We start from the raw sequence: 14195 nt of genomic DNA, 5'->3' as shown, positions 1-14195 counted from the left end.
CTTAAGTGACCAAAAAAATTGGAGGGCACCTAGGCCCCCTCCCACGCTCATTTTTCCCCAAAGTCAACGGATCACAATTTTGAGATAGCCATTTTGTTCCGCATAGTCGAAAACCATAATAACTATGTCTTTGGGGATGACTTACTCCCCCACAGTCCCTGTAGGAGGGGCTGCAAGTTACAAAATTTGACCAATGTTTACATACAGTAATGGTTATTGGGAAGTGTACCGACGTTTTCAGGGGGATTGTTTGGTATGGGTGTGGGGTTGAGGGGAGGGGGCTATGTGGAGGATATTTCCTTGGAAGAATATTTCATGGGGGAAGAGCAATTCAATGAAAAGGGCGCAGGATTTTCCAGCATTACTATTAAAAAAAAACAATGAAAATATAAACATGACAAAGTTTTTTCAATTGAAAGTAAGGAGTAGCATTAAAACCTAAAACGAACAGAGATTATTACGCATATGAGGGGTTCTAAAAATACTTTAGCATAAAGAGCGAGGTATTTAGGAAGAGATAAATACTTCGCTCTTTATGCTAAAGTATTTTTAGTAATTTCAACTATTTATTCTACGGCCTTTCTGATTCAGGGGTCATTCTTAAAGAATTGGGACAAAACTTAAGATTTAATGTGAAGAGCGAGGTATTAACGAGGGGACAAACCCCCTCATATATATAATTAAAAATATAAGAATATAAAAGTTTGTTACGTAAGTTAATTCTTAAGTTACGTATATTTTTTACTAATAAAAACGTTCGTTAAAAATTAAAAGTTCTAGTTGCCTTTATAAGTAACTGAAAAATTGGAGGGCAACTAGGCCTCCTTCCCCATCCCTTATTTCTCAAAATCGTCTGATCAAAACTAAGAGAAAGCCATTTAGCCAAAAAAAGAATTAATATGCCAATTTCATTTTAATAATTTATGTACGGAGAGCCAAAATCAAACATGCATTAATTCAAAAACGTTCAGAAATTAAATAAAGAAACTAGTTTTTTAACTGAAAGTAAGGAGCGACATTAAAAATTAAAACGAACTGAAATTACTCCGTATGTGAAATGGGTTGTCCCCTCTGCAATCCCTCGCTCTTTACGCTAAAGTTTTTAATTGTTTTAAAAAGTAGAATTGTGGCAAAGAGTCAAGCTTTAGCGTAAAGAGCGAGGGACTGCGGAGGGGACAACCCATTTCATATACGGAGTAATTTCAGTTCGTTTTAAGTTTTAATGTCGCTCCTTACTTTCAGTTAAAAAAACTAGTTTTTTTTTATTTAATACATCAAAAGAATCAAATTTTGATACTTATTCAAAATATATAGAACTCATCAAATTTAATGTTACTCATCAAAGGTTACAAACCTAAGATAATTTGCCCAATTTTTTTTTTAAGAAAAAGGAGGAAACACACCCAAAACATCAAGCGATCTTAATGAAAATGACACCATCAGAGTCAGCATACCAGAGAGCTTTACTTCAAAGGTTTCAAGTTCATATGGCCAATAAGGTGTAATTTTGATTTTTTTCTTACCGGAAAAAAGAGCACGGATACGTGTTTATTTGTTTTTTTTTGCTTTTTTTATTTTTTGTTTTCCCCAGGGGTGATCGTACCGAACTAGTGATCACCAAAGATTGAGAGGGGCCTCATTTGATTGGAAATCAGAAGTTCCAGTGCCCTTTTTAATTGACAAAAATATTGGAGTTCAGCTAGCCTCGCTCGCGCTCTTATTTTTCCCAAAGTCGTCCGAGGAAAATTTTGAGCTAGCCATTTTTTCAGTGTAAACAAAAATATAATAACTACGTCTTTGTGGATGACTGGGCCCCCACAATCCACAGGAGAAGGGCCGCAAGCTATGAACTTTGTCCATTGTTTACGTATAGTATTGGATATTGAGAAGTATACAGACATTTTTCAGGAAGGGGGGGGGGGTTTATGGCGATTGCCATGATCGTCTAATTAATTATACCCATGAAAGGACTTTTCAACGGTATCTGTAGAATCTCGCCAATTTTTACCTTAAGATGGTGATAGAGCTTTTGTTCATCCTTGGCCAGTAAACCCCGTCAGTCTCGAAAGAGTCGGGATATTTTGCGTGATTTCGTGGTTTTAATTTCATTCGATGTTTTTTTAACCCTGTCTAATATTCGCCCCCCCCAAAGACTAGTCCGTGCCTCCCTAAGGAGGCGCGCCTCCCAGTTTGGAAGACGCTGTTGTAGGTGGTATGATTGAAATTTTTACAATGATTTAGCTGTCAAAGAGTATATTAGCTGACCGACTACTGGGTATCTTACCAGTGATACAATTTCGTCAAAATCCTGGGGGAGAGGGAATTTGGAGCCAATATTCCAAAGCCAAGGAAACATGACAGTGAAAACTGAAAAGTGAGCCATATAGTACCATAAAGGCAAATATATACTTAAGATCTGCGTGAATTATGAAGGCTATCTTAGTTTCGACAAGACTTTTGAAAAAAATTACCTGGGAAGGCGGGGCTGTGTGGGCAAAATGGAGTCTGAGGAAGGCAGTTGCCCCCCCCTGCCTCACATTTAGTGACACGTCATAGGTTATTTGTTAAGACAGGTCTCTGTAGTTTCGACTCGATGAAGTTTAGTATCGCTTGAGTAAATTCCAGTGGAATGTGGACAAAACATAATTCGAAGCGGTATCAAAAATGGACATAGATTGGAAGGAAAGAGGATAACGTGATTAATAGAAACATGCTGCATATTATTATGCATGAGCTTCATTGTTGGAGTGTTTTTTATTAGATTCGTATGAATCCTAGTTACATGATGCAGGAATGTCACTTCTATCTTTTTTGAAAAAAAGAAGAAAGATAAGAAGGTTAGCCTAGCAAATAGTCGCCTTGAGCTAGGACGTTCACTTATTGATTTTTCTATTCTCTGATAAAGTTGGTACAAATTTTACTGAGTTGGGTTATAATAAGAAGCGAAACATAGGCAGTTCTAATGAATAGTGACCGAAGAAACATAAATAATAAATTAAAACAAATTGATATTATTGATTTATCTAACTTTTCTTTGAACAAGGTAGTTGCTGACGCGCGAATTTTGAAGTTTTCTTTTCCAAGTGGCAGGTTTACTCAGTGGTCAAATGTATGTATCTAGTAAAAGATGACAAATTTACATTGTGGGTGGTTAGCATAGCTTAGATACCAATATACAGTTATGAAAACTCAATTTATTTTTGGAACACAGTGCGGGGTAGGGATGCTAGCGGCTGGAGACAGGAAACTGGTATTGGTATCTAATTGGTAAGAGGAAACTGGTATTGGTATCTCAGCTTTGTATGCAACAAAACAAAATTGCGTTCCCAACTATGATGTTGCAGCACGATCTACGCATCGGAGCACGGGCTTGGAGGAGACGCCAAGTTCAGAGCTCTGTACCAAAAGCTTCTAGATAGGAGTTTTCATAACTGTATATTGGTATCTAAGCTGCGGTGGTTAGTAACACAGATAACTCTAATAATAAATTAAACTGTAAAGTTAATATGATCATTAATATGTTAATATGTAAAGCTAATAGGAATCTATTTGAGGAACACGTTTGTGCACTTTTCTGATTTGTTGTAAGGTACTTGTGTATTGTACCGACGACTGTCAATAGGTGTAGTTAGGTGAATTATAATGACATAAGCCAAAATCTGATGAAATTTAAAACTTTAGTAACAAAATTATGGAAACTATAACAGAGAATTATGGAAAGCAGGCCGCCCAGAATGCATTATATTAAATACCCAACCTAACCAACTGTATATATTAAATATATAATTAAAATATACCTGCATAGTAATTTATCTCACTCAGTTTAAGCTAATTATAACCAAATGCAGACAGAGAAACTAGTTTTACTCATATCAGGAACATGAGTGAGGTCGGAAAAATACACAAGTATCTGTTGTAATTCCCATTTCGCCTATTTTTTTTACTTTTCTAAATGAACATTCAAAATTCATTATTGGTCTAATGTCTCCAGATTATAAGTCAAAACTTCCTAACCACCTTGCCTATGCCTGCATTACGTGGGCTGCGCAAGCACACCAAATTTCGGTAAGGCACGGGGAGGAGAGTGAGGTATTTCACATAAAGAGCGTACGAGGATGTTCTAATCTTTGAAAGTATCGTAAACCACATTTAAAATACGATATACATGATGTTAATAGTAAGGTGGAAATTACACTAGTTATGAGTAAGGATGATGGTAACCCTACTATTATTAGTGGTAAGTTCTTGTTCATAGAATGAATTACTTATCAGTTTTGTCAAAAAGGCGTTTGACTGTAAAATAGAATGTCCAAAATAATTTAAACAAAGTCAATGTGTTGTTGTAAAATAAGTACCCTTCGGCACTTAGTAGCAGAGATGGTGGGTTGGGGTATGGTGCTTTAAAAAGTCTGGTTCTTGTCCAAAATTGCTAAGGTCTGTTGTTTCAACTCCTGTTTATGTTTATTTATGGTATTTTTCTTAAATCTATTGCTCTTGTTGTGTTTTAAGCATTATGTGGGGGGAGTTTAACCGTCCTCTCTCCTCTCCTTTGACTCCCAATGAAAATTTGCAGCTTTTATAGTTTAGTTATTCTGTTATATTTCCCCCTAGGGTGTCGCCTTATAGGATTGGAACGAATTCTTTTTTTATTTTCATGGTTGTAATTTTCTTTTTATACGACATTTCAGCAGTTGTCTTCGTTGTTTCAACTAATATCTAATCAGGGAATCTCTTGAATTTTAGGCTCATTATACTTAACCTTGCTTCATTACCATGAATGAGACTGATAGTGAGCTAGACGGCGAATGGGATTTGCTCCCAACATCGGCCTTGGTTAATAATCGGAAAGGGATAGTTGCACCAAGACTGATGAGACTTTCGTCACGAGAAGACATTTCTCTTGTAAGTACTTCAAATATATTAGAGCTTATTTTAATTCAAGGAGCAGATTAAGCAATGCTTGTTTTGGTCGATTAAATTTACCATGAACTGGTCTCAATTTAAAATTTTTTAGAACCGAACAGTTATTGCTTTCTGGGACTGAGTAGTATCCCCTCCATGATTTTTATGAGAGCCTTATCCCTGGATCCTATGAAAACTCTATCCTGCCATTCCATCCGTCATTCCCATGAGAGCCAGCAGATGCATGTTAGGTCATAAAATGTTGTCTAAGAGACGCAGGTGCATGCTACATAATAGGCTTTGCTTGGTTGCTACGTAACAGGGTGTTGTTTACTTTTAAAGGTGATGTAATCTTTTGTGATTTGGTAGATTTATTGGGAATGACCCAATCTTGCGTGCCATGCTAGACTTCAGAGGCCCGTGGGGAAATCCCCGGTTGTAACTAAGGAGGGCTACATAATGGCAGTAAACATGTGGGTGTTACGCAATGAAATTGCACACTTGGGTGTTACATAATGACAGTGCACACCTGAGTTGTTGTGTAATGCCAGCACACACGTAGGGTATCACGTATTGACGATGTACACGGGGGTGTTACATAATATTTTAAGAGATTTCATTTTCTTTGGGATTTTTTTTGAAAGTACTTTTTTTCTTCAAGGTTTCATTTTTTTTCAAGGCGTTTGTTTTTCTTTCATGATGTTTTTCTCAGGGAACCTTTATTAACTGAGGAGTTATTGTCCACAGTAGGATTCGAAAGGGATTCCCCCTCAATGGAATGGAGCAATAACCAATTGGACCGTGAAACCCTTTCTAATATTTTGATTCGGCTAATACATTCTACATGATCGCTTATTGCATGCAAGGAGAATCCCCTGTTTGCGCATACTAGAAAAATTAAGCTATTGATTGCGTGTTCACATATGATTGTAATAACTGACATGCAGGTTGAAAAATCGATTACTGAAATTTGCCTACATCTGAAGTACATTTGCTTGTTAAGGAATGCTTTAGAGGATGTTATCAGACAATATTGCGGGCTGGTCTTAGCATATAGGGTATTTTTCGGGTATCTTCCTGCAAAATTATTCGTTTGCACTAGAATTGACCATTTAAACTTAAAGAAAAACCCCATTACTGGCAGATACACTGGCAGATACCACACACAACAACATAAAGTCAGACACAGTCAGATACACAGGAACGGAGAGAGAGACACAAACACCTAAAGAGAAATACACACACACACAACAAAACAAAGTCAGACATGCATGCACACACACAGTCAGACAGAAGGCACGGAGAGACAAAAACACACATAGGGGAAACTCACATACACACACAACCACAAGAAGTCAGACACATTGGCATATACACATTCAAAAACAGGCGCGGAGAGAGAGAGAGAGACAAAAACATTCATAGGGAAAAACACACAAACACACAACCACACATAGTCAGATACTATGTGTTTATGTCTTTCTCTCCGTGCCTGTATGTATGACGATGTGTGTGCCTGTGTGTCTTGCTTTTCGTGGTTTTGTGTGTTTGTTTTTCCCTCTATGTGCTGTGTCTCTCTCCGTGCCTGTGTGTCTGACTTTGTTTGTGCCTCTGTGTCTGAGTTTGTGTGGTTGTATGTGCTTCTTTCTCTCTCTCTCCTCTCTCTCTCTCTCTCTCTCTCTCTCTCTCTCTGTGCCTGTGAGTCTGACTCTGTATTTGCCTGTTTGTCTGGCTTCGTGTGGGTGTGTGTTTTTGTTTTCCTTTTGTGTGCTTTTGTCTCTCTCTCCATGTCTGTGTGTTTGACTGTGTATGTGCCTATGTGGTTGGCTTTGTCTGGCTGTGTATGTGTGTGGGTGAACGTGCGTGCGTGTGTGTGCGTGTGTGTTTGTGTTTCCCTTCTTGTTTTTTGTCTCTCTCTCTGTGCCTTTTTGTCTGACTGTGTTTGTGCCTGTGTTCGTATGTTTTCCCTCTTTTTTTGTCTCTGTCTCCGTGCCTGTGATCTGACTGTTTGTGCCTGTGTTTGTGAGTTTATGTGGTTGTGGCTGTGTGAGTTTGCGTTTTCCTGTTTGTCTGACTTTGTGTTTGCTTGTGTGTTTGACTTCGTGTGGTTTCATGTTTTGTTTTCCCTCTGTGTGCTTTTGTCTCTCTCTCCATGTGTATGTTTCTCTCCACTGTATATGTGCCTGTGTGTCTGGCTTTTTTTGATTGTGTGTGTTTGTGTGTATATATTTGTTTCCCTCTGTTTCTCGTCTCTCTCTCCTTGCCTTTTTCTCTGACTCTGTGTGTGCCTATGTATCTGACTTTGCGCGGTTTTGTGTTTGTGTGTCTGTGTGTGTGTGTTTCCCTCTATTTGTTTTTGTCTCTCTCTCCGTGCCTGTGTGTCTGATTGTGTGTGTGTCTGACTTTGTGTGGTTGTGTGTGCGTATGGGTTTTTCCCTCTGTTTGTTTTTGTCTCTTTCTTTGTACCTTTGGGTCTGACTGTTTGTGATTGCCTGTTTGTCTGACTGCGGTTGGTTTTTTTGTGTTTGTTCAATTCTCTGTTTTTTTTGTCTTTCTATCCGTTCGTGTATGTGTGACTGTGTTTGTGCCTCTTTGTCTGGCTTTTTGCAGTTGTGTACTTCTTTGTTTTTCCCTCTGTGTGTTTTTTGCTCTCTCCGTGTCTGTGTGTCTGACTGTGTGTGCCTGTGTATCTGACTTTTCGTGGTTGTGTGTAGCTGTGTTTTTCCCCTTGTGTGTTTTTGTCTCTCTCTCCGTGCCTGTGTGTCTGACGGTGTTTGTCTGTGTGTCTGACTTTGTGTGGTTGTTTGTGTGGGCATATGTCTTCCCTCTCCGTGTTTTTGTTTCTCTCTCCGTGCCTTTGTCTCTGAATGAGTGCGTGTGCCTGTGTGTTTGACTGCGTGTTCCTTTGTCTGACTTTTTGTGGTTGTTTGTGTGTGTGTTTTTCTCTGTGTATTTTTGTCTCTCTCTCTCTGTGTCTGTGTGCCCGACGTGTGTGTCCCTGTAAGTCTGACTTTGTTTAGTTGTGTGCATGTGTTTTCCCTCCATGCTTTTGTTTCTATATCCGTGCCTGTGTGTCTAACTGTGTGTATGTGCCTGTGTGTCTGACTTTGTATGGCTTTGGGTCTGTCTGTTTTTCCCTCTGTATATTTGTGTCTCTTTCCCTGTGCCTATATGTCTGACTTTGTGTGTGCCTCTGTGTTTGACTTTGTGTGTGTGTGTATTTTTTCTTCTGTGCATTTTTGTCTCTCCGTGCCTTTCTGTCAAACTGTTTGTGTGCCTGCATCTCTCACTTTGTGTCGTCGTGTGTATGTTTGTGTTTTTCTCTCTTTGTGTTTCTCTCTCTTTCCATGCCTGTGTGTCTGAATTTGTATCTGTATGTGGTTGAGTTTGTGTGGTTATGTGTGTGTTTGTGTGTGTTTTGCCGCTCTGTGTGTTTTTGTCTCTCTATCCGTGCCCGTGTGTCTGAATATGTTTGCTTGCGTGTCTGACTTTGTGTGACTGTTTGTCTTTGTGTGATATCCCTCTGTGTGTTTTTATCTCCCTCTTCATGCCTCTGTGACTGATTGTTTCTTTGCCTTGGTGTCTGACTTTGCGTGGATGTGTGTGTGTGTGTGTGTGTTTTTCGCTCTGTGTGTTTTTGTCTCTTTCCGTGCCTTTGTGGCTGATTGTGTGCTTGCCTGTGTGTCTGACTTCTTTCGGTTGTGTGTGTGTGTTTTCTTTCAGCTCTGTGTTTTGTCTCGCTCTTTGTGCTGTGCGTCTGTCTGTGTGTATGCCTGTGTGTCTGACTTTGTATGGTTTTATTTGTGTGTGTGTGCGTTTTCCCTCTGCGTGTTTTGTCTCTCTCCATTCCTACTGTCACGGTGGCGAGAATTTGCATAGTTTCTGCTTAAAGGAACGTTGAATTTTCACTAAGACCTCTCAGAAATAACTCTTAATATGGTTTATATTTGTCTCTAATAGCAAGCTTCCCCTCTGCGATTGCTGGCTAGAGGGATGTTGGCCAGCCACATATTGTCACGTTGGCGTTTATATGCATAGTCTTGGTTCAAAGAAACCTGGCATTTTCACTAAGACCTTTCAGAGATAATTCGTAATATGGTTTAAATTTATCCCTAAAAACAAATGCCACCTCTCTGGAATTCTATGCTAGGAGCGTGGGCCACATATTGGCCGCGGGAAATATGCATAGTCTTGGCTCAAAGAAACTTGGCACTTTCATTAAAACCTCTCAGATATAGCCGAATGCAAAAATAGGTTATTTTTTCTTGCAGGTGTGTCAAGTAAAGTAATAGAAACGTGACATTTTCATTAAGACTTCTCGGAAATAACTCTGAACATGGATTAAACTTATCTGTTATAACAATACTCCCCTCTGGAATCGGCCGCTTGGGGAGGACCAGCCGTATTTTGTCACGATGGGGTGAAATATGCATAGTCTTGGCTCAAAGAAACGTGGCATTATCATTAAAACCTCTCAGAATTAGCCTAATGCAAAAATGTGTCTCTTTCTTGCAAGTGCTTTTTATGCATTTTCATTAATATACCTCTCCGAAAAAACTCATAATATAGCTTACATTTATCTCTAATAACAACTCTCTCCCGGAAATGTTGCTAGCGGGTGGGCAAGCCAAGTATTGTCACAGATTTATTCCTAATAACGAATGCCTCCTCTCTGGAACTGCATGCTAGGGGCGTGGGCCACATATTGGCCAGCCATATGTTGTAGCGGTAGCATGAAATATCCATATTCTTGGCTCAAAGAAACGTGGCATTTTCATTAAAACCTCTCAGAAATAACCGAATACAAAAATGTGGCTCTTTTTCTTGCAGGTGCCTCTAATAGAGTATTAGAGATGATGCATTTTCATTAAGACCTCTCAGAGATATAGCTTCAATTTATCTCTAATAACGACTCTCCCCATGGAAATGGTCGCTTTGTCCCCTGCCTTTCTTTAATTCATGGTTCTTTTTACTTTGTTTTTATCCTTTATAAGCTTTTTTTACGTTTTGTATTTTCGTTTGTTGTGTTTAAATTGTTTTTTTTCTGTGTTTTTATAATACTTGTAAATTTGTTTTTATTAATAAAAGTTGTATGTAGAAAAGCCTTCATTCTTTAGAATTTTTGTTCCAGGACAAATCTTTAATACGTAATCATTTACGCAATGAAAAATCTAAAGCCAATAACATGTAACATTTAATTAATTCACTAGCTAACTTAACAGGTTTAGGTCACTTTAGAGAATTGATAACGCTGTAACATGCAGGTGCATCTAATATAGCAATTTCTAGTAATCGATTTTCCCCCTGCATGTCAATGATTGCAGCCATATGGGAACACACAATCTATTTAATCGTTCTAGAAGGAGCGCAGGGGATTCTCCTTGGTTGAAATAGGTTATCATGTCGAAAGTATTCCTCGAATTATAATGTTCGAAGCGCTTCATTGTTTAACTTTCCAGCGCTTCATTCTATCGAAGGGAAGTCCCTTTCGAATCCTAGTTCGGACAAAATTCTTTAGATTATAAGGGACCCCCGGAAAAATGTCTTGAAAAAAAACACCTTGAAAGAAAATAAAATCCCGAAGAAAAAACGCATTGAAAGAAAAAGTTATCTTGAAAGAAAATGAGATCCTGAAGAGAACGAAATCTTGAAAAAAATCTCTTGAAGTATTATGTAACAACCACATGTTCATCGTAATTACATATCACCCCATGTGTGTTTCTCCTTCAGTACCGGGGATTCCCCGCTGGACTAGTGTCCTCTAACAAGTCCTATTGCGTAACACTCACCTTCGTCTTAAAGAAGTTTAAAAAGTGAAGGGATCGGGATTTGAAAGGGCTACTGGCCGCTTGTATCTGTGTAGTCATCTGGGGGTATGGCCGCTTGTGTTTCTGTAGTCATCCGTGGGCACTTGCGTCTTGTATTAGCGGCCAGGTGGTACCGGCTATTTTTATCTGTGTAGTCATCCGGGGGTACTGGCCACTTGGATCTGTGTAGTCATCTGGCCGCTTGTATAGACGGCAAGCGGGGGTAGTTGCCGCTTAAAAGCAGAGTGCCTACACTACTTTACTTCACATGTAAACAAAAATTTAATCTTAGGAAAAAATAAAACTTCTGAAATCATATGCAGCAAAGAAAAAGAGGGTACAGTAATTGTGGAAAGTGGGAAAACTGAAAGGATTTATAAATAAGTAATGTTTATAAAAGCCATTAATAAAATAGTCATTAATAAGTCATTATAAAAATGACTTTTGTATGCGGTATAAAGTAAGGCCATACCCTGGTTGACTCCCGGTTTGGATCGCGTTCATTCCAAAATTTATTGTCTGAGAAGTTCTTTTGCCCGCCCCCCCGAACAAAAATCCCGGATACGCCCCTGGTTGCTCCCGGAATAGAAATACTGCTGATTCCAATTTTAAGACCTTACGATGCCTGCCGAGAGGTATTCAGCATAGAAGAGAGTCATACTGACTTCTGAAATTGCTCCATCCATGACCATTCCCCTCCTCGCAGTGCTCATGTACCCCAACGGTTAATTTAGCAACCTAAAGGAAATACTTTTGAACTCCCTCCTTCTATATAGTCTTAGTCTGAGGCAACATGAATGCAATCTTTTCACTCAGTTAAAGGAGGCTGCATGGGGGGAGGAAGCCCTTTTTATCTGACGAGGATATCCAAGAAACCTGTGTAATGATTGTTTATAGATATGACCAATCGTCAATTTGATTACGCAGATAAGTAACCTTGATTGTAGATTATTTTGCTATTAAATTATTGATCTATATTTGCCTGCCATACCTTTATATACAGTCGGAATTTAGAAGGAACGTGTTAGAGAAGGCCTCGTAAATGAACTGTGGGAGTAAAGGCTTGTTTTGAGTTGTTGGACTAAGAATCTTACAGATACCTCAGACAAGAGTATTTTAGATCTAAACGTTCGAGGAAGTGGCCAAATCCCTGCATACCATTTATTCTCAAATACCATTATTTTCAAATATACCATTATTTATCCATTTGTTATCAAATTAGAAATGTGAGAACTTTACATCTGTGTACTGGCCGCTTGTATAGACGGCAAGCGGGGGTAGTTGCCGCTTAAAAGCAGAGTGCCTACACTACTTTACTTCACATGTAAACAAAAATTTAATCTTAGGAAAAAATAAAACTTCTGAAATCATATGCAGCAAAGAAAAAGAGGGTACAGTAATTGTGGAAAGTGGGAAAACTGAAAGGATTTATAAATAAGTAATGTTTATAAAAGTCATTAATAAAATAGTCATTAATAAGTCATTATAAAAATGACTTTTGTATGCGGTATAAAGTAAGGCCATACCCTGGTTGATTCCCGGTTTGGATCGCGTTCATTCCAAAATTTATTGTCTGAGAAGTTCTTTTGCCCGCCCCCCCCGAACAAAAATCCCGGATACGCCCCTGGTTGCTCCTGGAATAGAATTACTGCTGATTCCAATTTGAAGACCTTACGATGCCTGCCGAGAGGTATTCAGCATAGAAGAGAGTCATACTGACTTCTGAAATTGCTCCATCCATGACCATTCCCCTCCTCGCAGTGCTCATGTACCCCAACGGTTAATTTAGCAACCTAAAGGAAATACTTTTGAACTCCCTCCTTCTATATAGTCTTAGTCTGAGGCAACATGAATGCAATCTTTTCACTCAGTTAAAGGAAGCTGCATGGGGGGGAGGAAGCCCTTTTTATCTGACGAGGATATCCAAGAAACCTGTGTAATGATTGTTTATAGATATGACCAATCGTCAATTTGATTAGGCAGATAAGTAACCTTGATTGTAGATTATTTTGCTATTAAATTATTGATCTATATTTGCCTGCCATACCTTTATATACAGTCGGAATTTAGAAGGAACGTGTTAGAGAAGGCCTCGTAAATGAACTGTCGGAGTAAAGGCTTGTTTTGAGTTGTTGGACTAAGAATCTTACAGATACCTCAGACAAGAGTATTTTAGATCTAAACGTTTCGAGGAAGTGGCCAAATCCCTGCATACCATTTATTCTCAAATACCATTATTTTCAAATATACCATTATTTATCCATTTGTTATCAAATTAGAAATGTGAGAACTTTACATCCTGTTGAAACTTGGATAGAATAAAAATTGCTTCCGCAATATTTTCAAGATACCAATGAACTTCCCCCTTTTTACTCTAATGAACAAACTATGTAGATCCCGAATGATAGGTGGAAGTGGTCAAATCAAAACATTTTGGTTTGAAAATTCAGAGGAAATGCAGTCCTTCATGAGTGAAGGGCTTTGCACCCCTTCTCCCAATATCGGCCTGCTAAACGATCATGAGGGATGATTGTTTTGAGCTGACGCTAGTAGAATATTTGAGGCGTGCTCTATCGAACGGAAAATGTGCACTATAGAGCCCTTTCTATGGGTTGGACGCAATTGCAGGGTCATATAATCCCCTTCCTCGCAGGCAAATATGCAGAGGGGGTTGAGCAGGATATCGCCCTCTCTCTGACATCCTATGTTTTTCCAGTTCTGGCCCGTTGTCTTTTTTCAGAGAGAGTTTTGATCAAAAACAAAATAAAATACAATAAACAGTCGTCAATAGGCGTTACGGCTTTTACGGCCTATTTCAAACTGTGATTACGAAAACTTGATTATAGATTATCCATTAAAAGAACAAAAAAAAGCAAAAAACTCCACTCGACACTCTGTTCTGTACGGCCATGGAACGTTCTCTATCATGGCTGCCACTGCTGTTAGGTCCTAAAATTCTAAAATTGGCCAAATTCGCGTGCTGCACATCGATTTTTGGTGCTACAGTAATAATAAAAAAAAAAAATACATGTGTCGCGGCTTGCGCCACGACACGCGCATGGGCCATTTAAGTGTACTTGGGTTTGTTTTAGATCAAGCTTTTAATCTTTTCACGTCTGGTAATTTCTAACTCAGCGGCAATCTTTCGAAATGAAAACGACGGTCCTTGATAATATCAGCTTTTTGACAATCTTTTGACAAAAATACGGGGAAAAGGTGCTCAGCACTTTTTGTTAATTCTTTTGCCTTTTTCAAAATTTTTATTATTTCTTCTAAGAAAAAAATAAAAATTATAGTACGAAAGTGCTACTAATTGGTCATTTAGTGTAACACGTTCTACAGTGTTAAAATAGGACTTTGTGCTAAGTTAGAACAAATTCTCTCTCTCTCTCAATGAGAGAGTTTGTAATATGCACAATCTATATGTCTCTTGAGGTAAGGTAGTGCATATCTTCCCAGGGATTCTGGCCCAAAATAATTTAAAAA

The 14195-nt window shown here is 38.7% G+C and overlaps 1 protein-coding gene across 1 annotated transcript in view; it reads left to right on the top strand.

Annotated features, from left to right (window-relative positions):
- LOC136027413 (serine/arginine repetitive matrix protein 2-like) overlaps window positions 1-14195 on the top strand; it is a 54441-nt gene that overhangs the window by 5100 nt on the left and 35146 nt on the right. Inside the window, exon 2 of the mRNA XM_065704653.1 lies at window positions 4744-4902. Coding sequence (XP_065560725.1) covers window positions 4774-4902 — 129 coding nt within the window. The 5' untranslated portion in view covers window positions 4744-4773. The remainder of the gene's footprint in view (window positions 1-4743; window positions 4903-14195) is intronic.

This window comes from Artemia franciscana, chromosome 5 (genome assembly GCF_032884065.1).
Source record: "Artemia franciscana chromosome 5, ASM3288406v1, whole genome shotgun sequence".
NCBI lineage: Eukaryota > Metazoa > Arthropoda > Branchiopoda > Anostraca > Artemiidae > Artemia > Artemia franciscana.
Note: the sequence above shows the minus strand (reverse complement) of the source record. Positions and strands in the feature narration are given on the sequence as shown.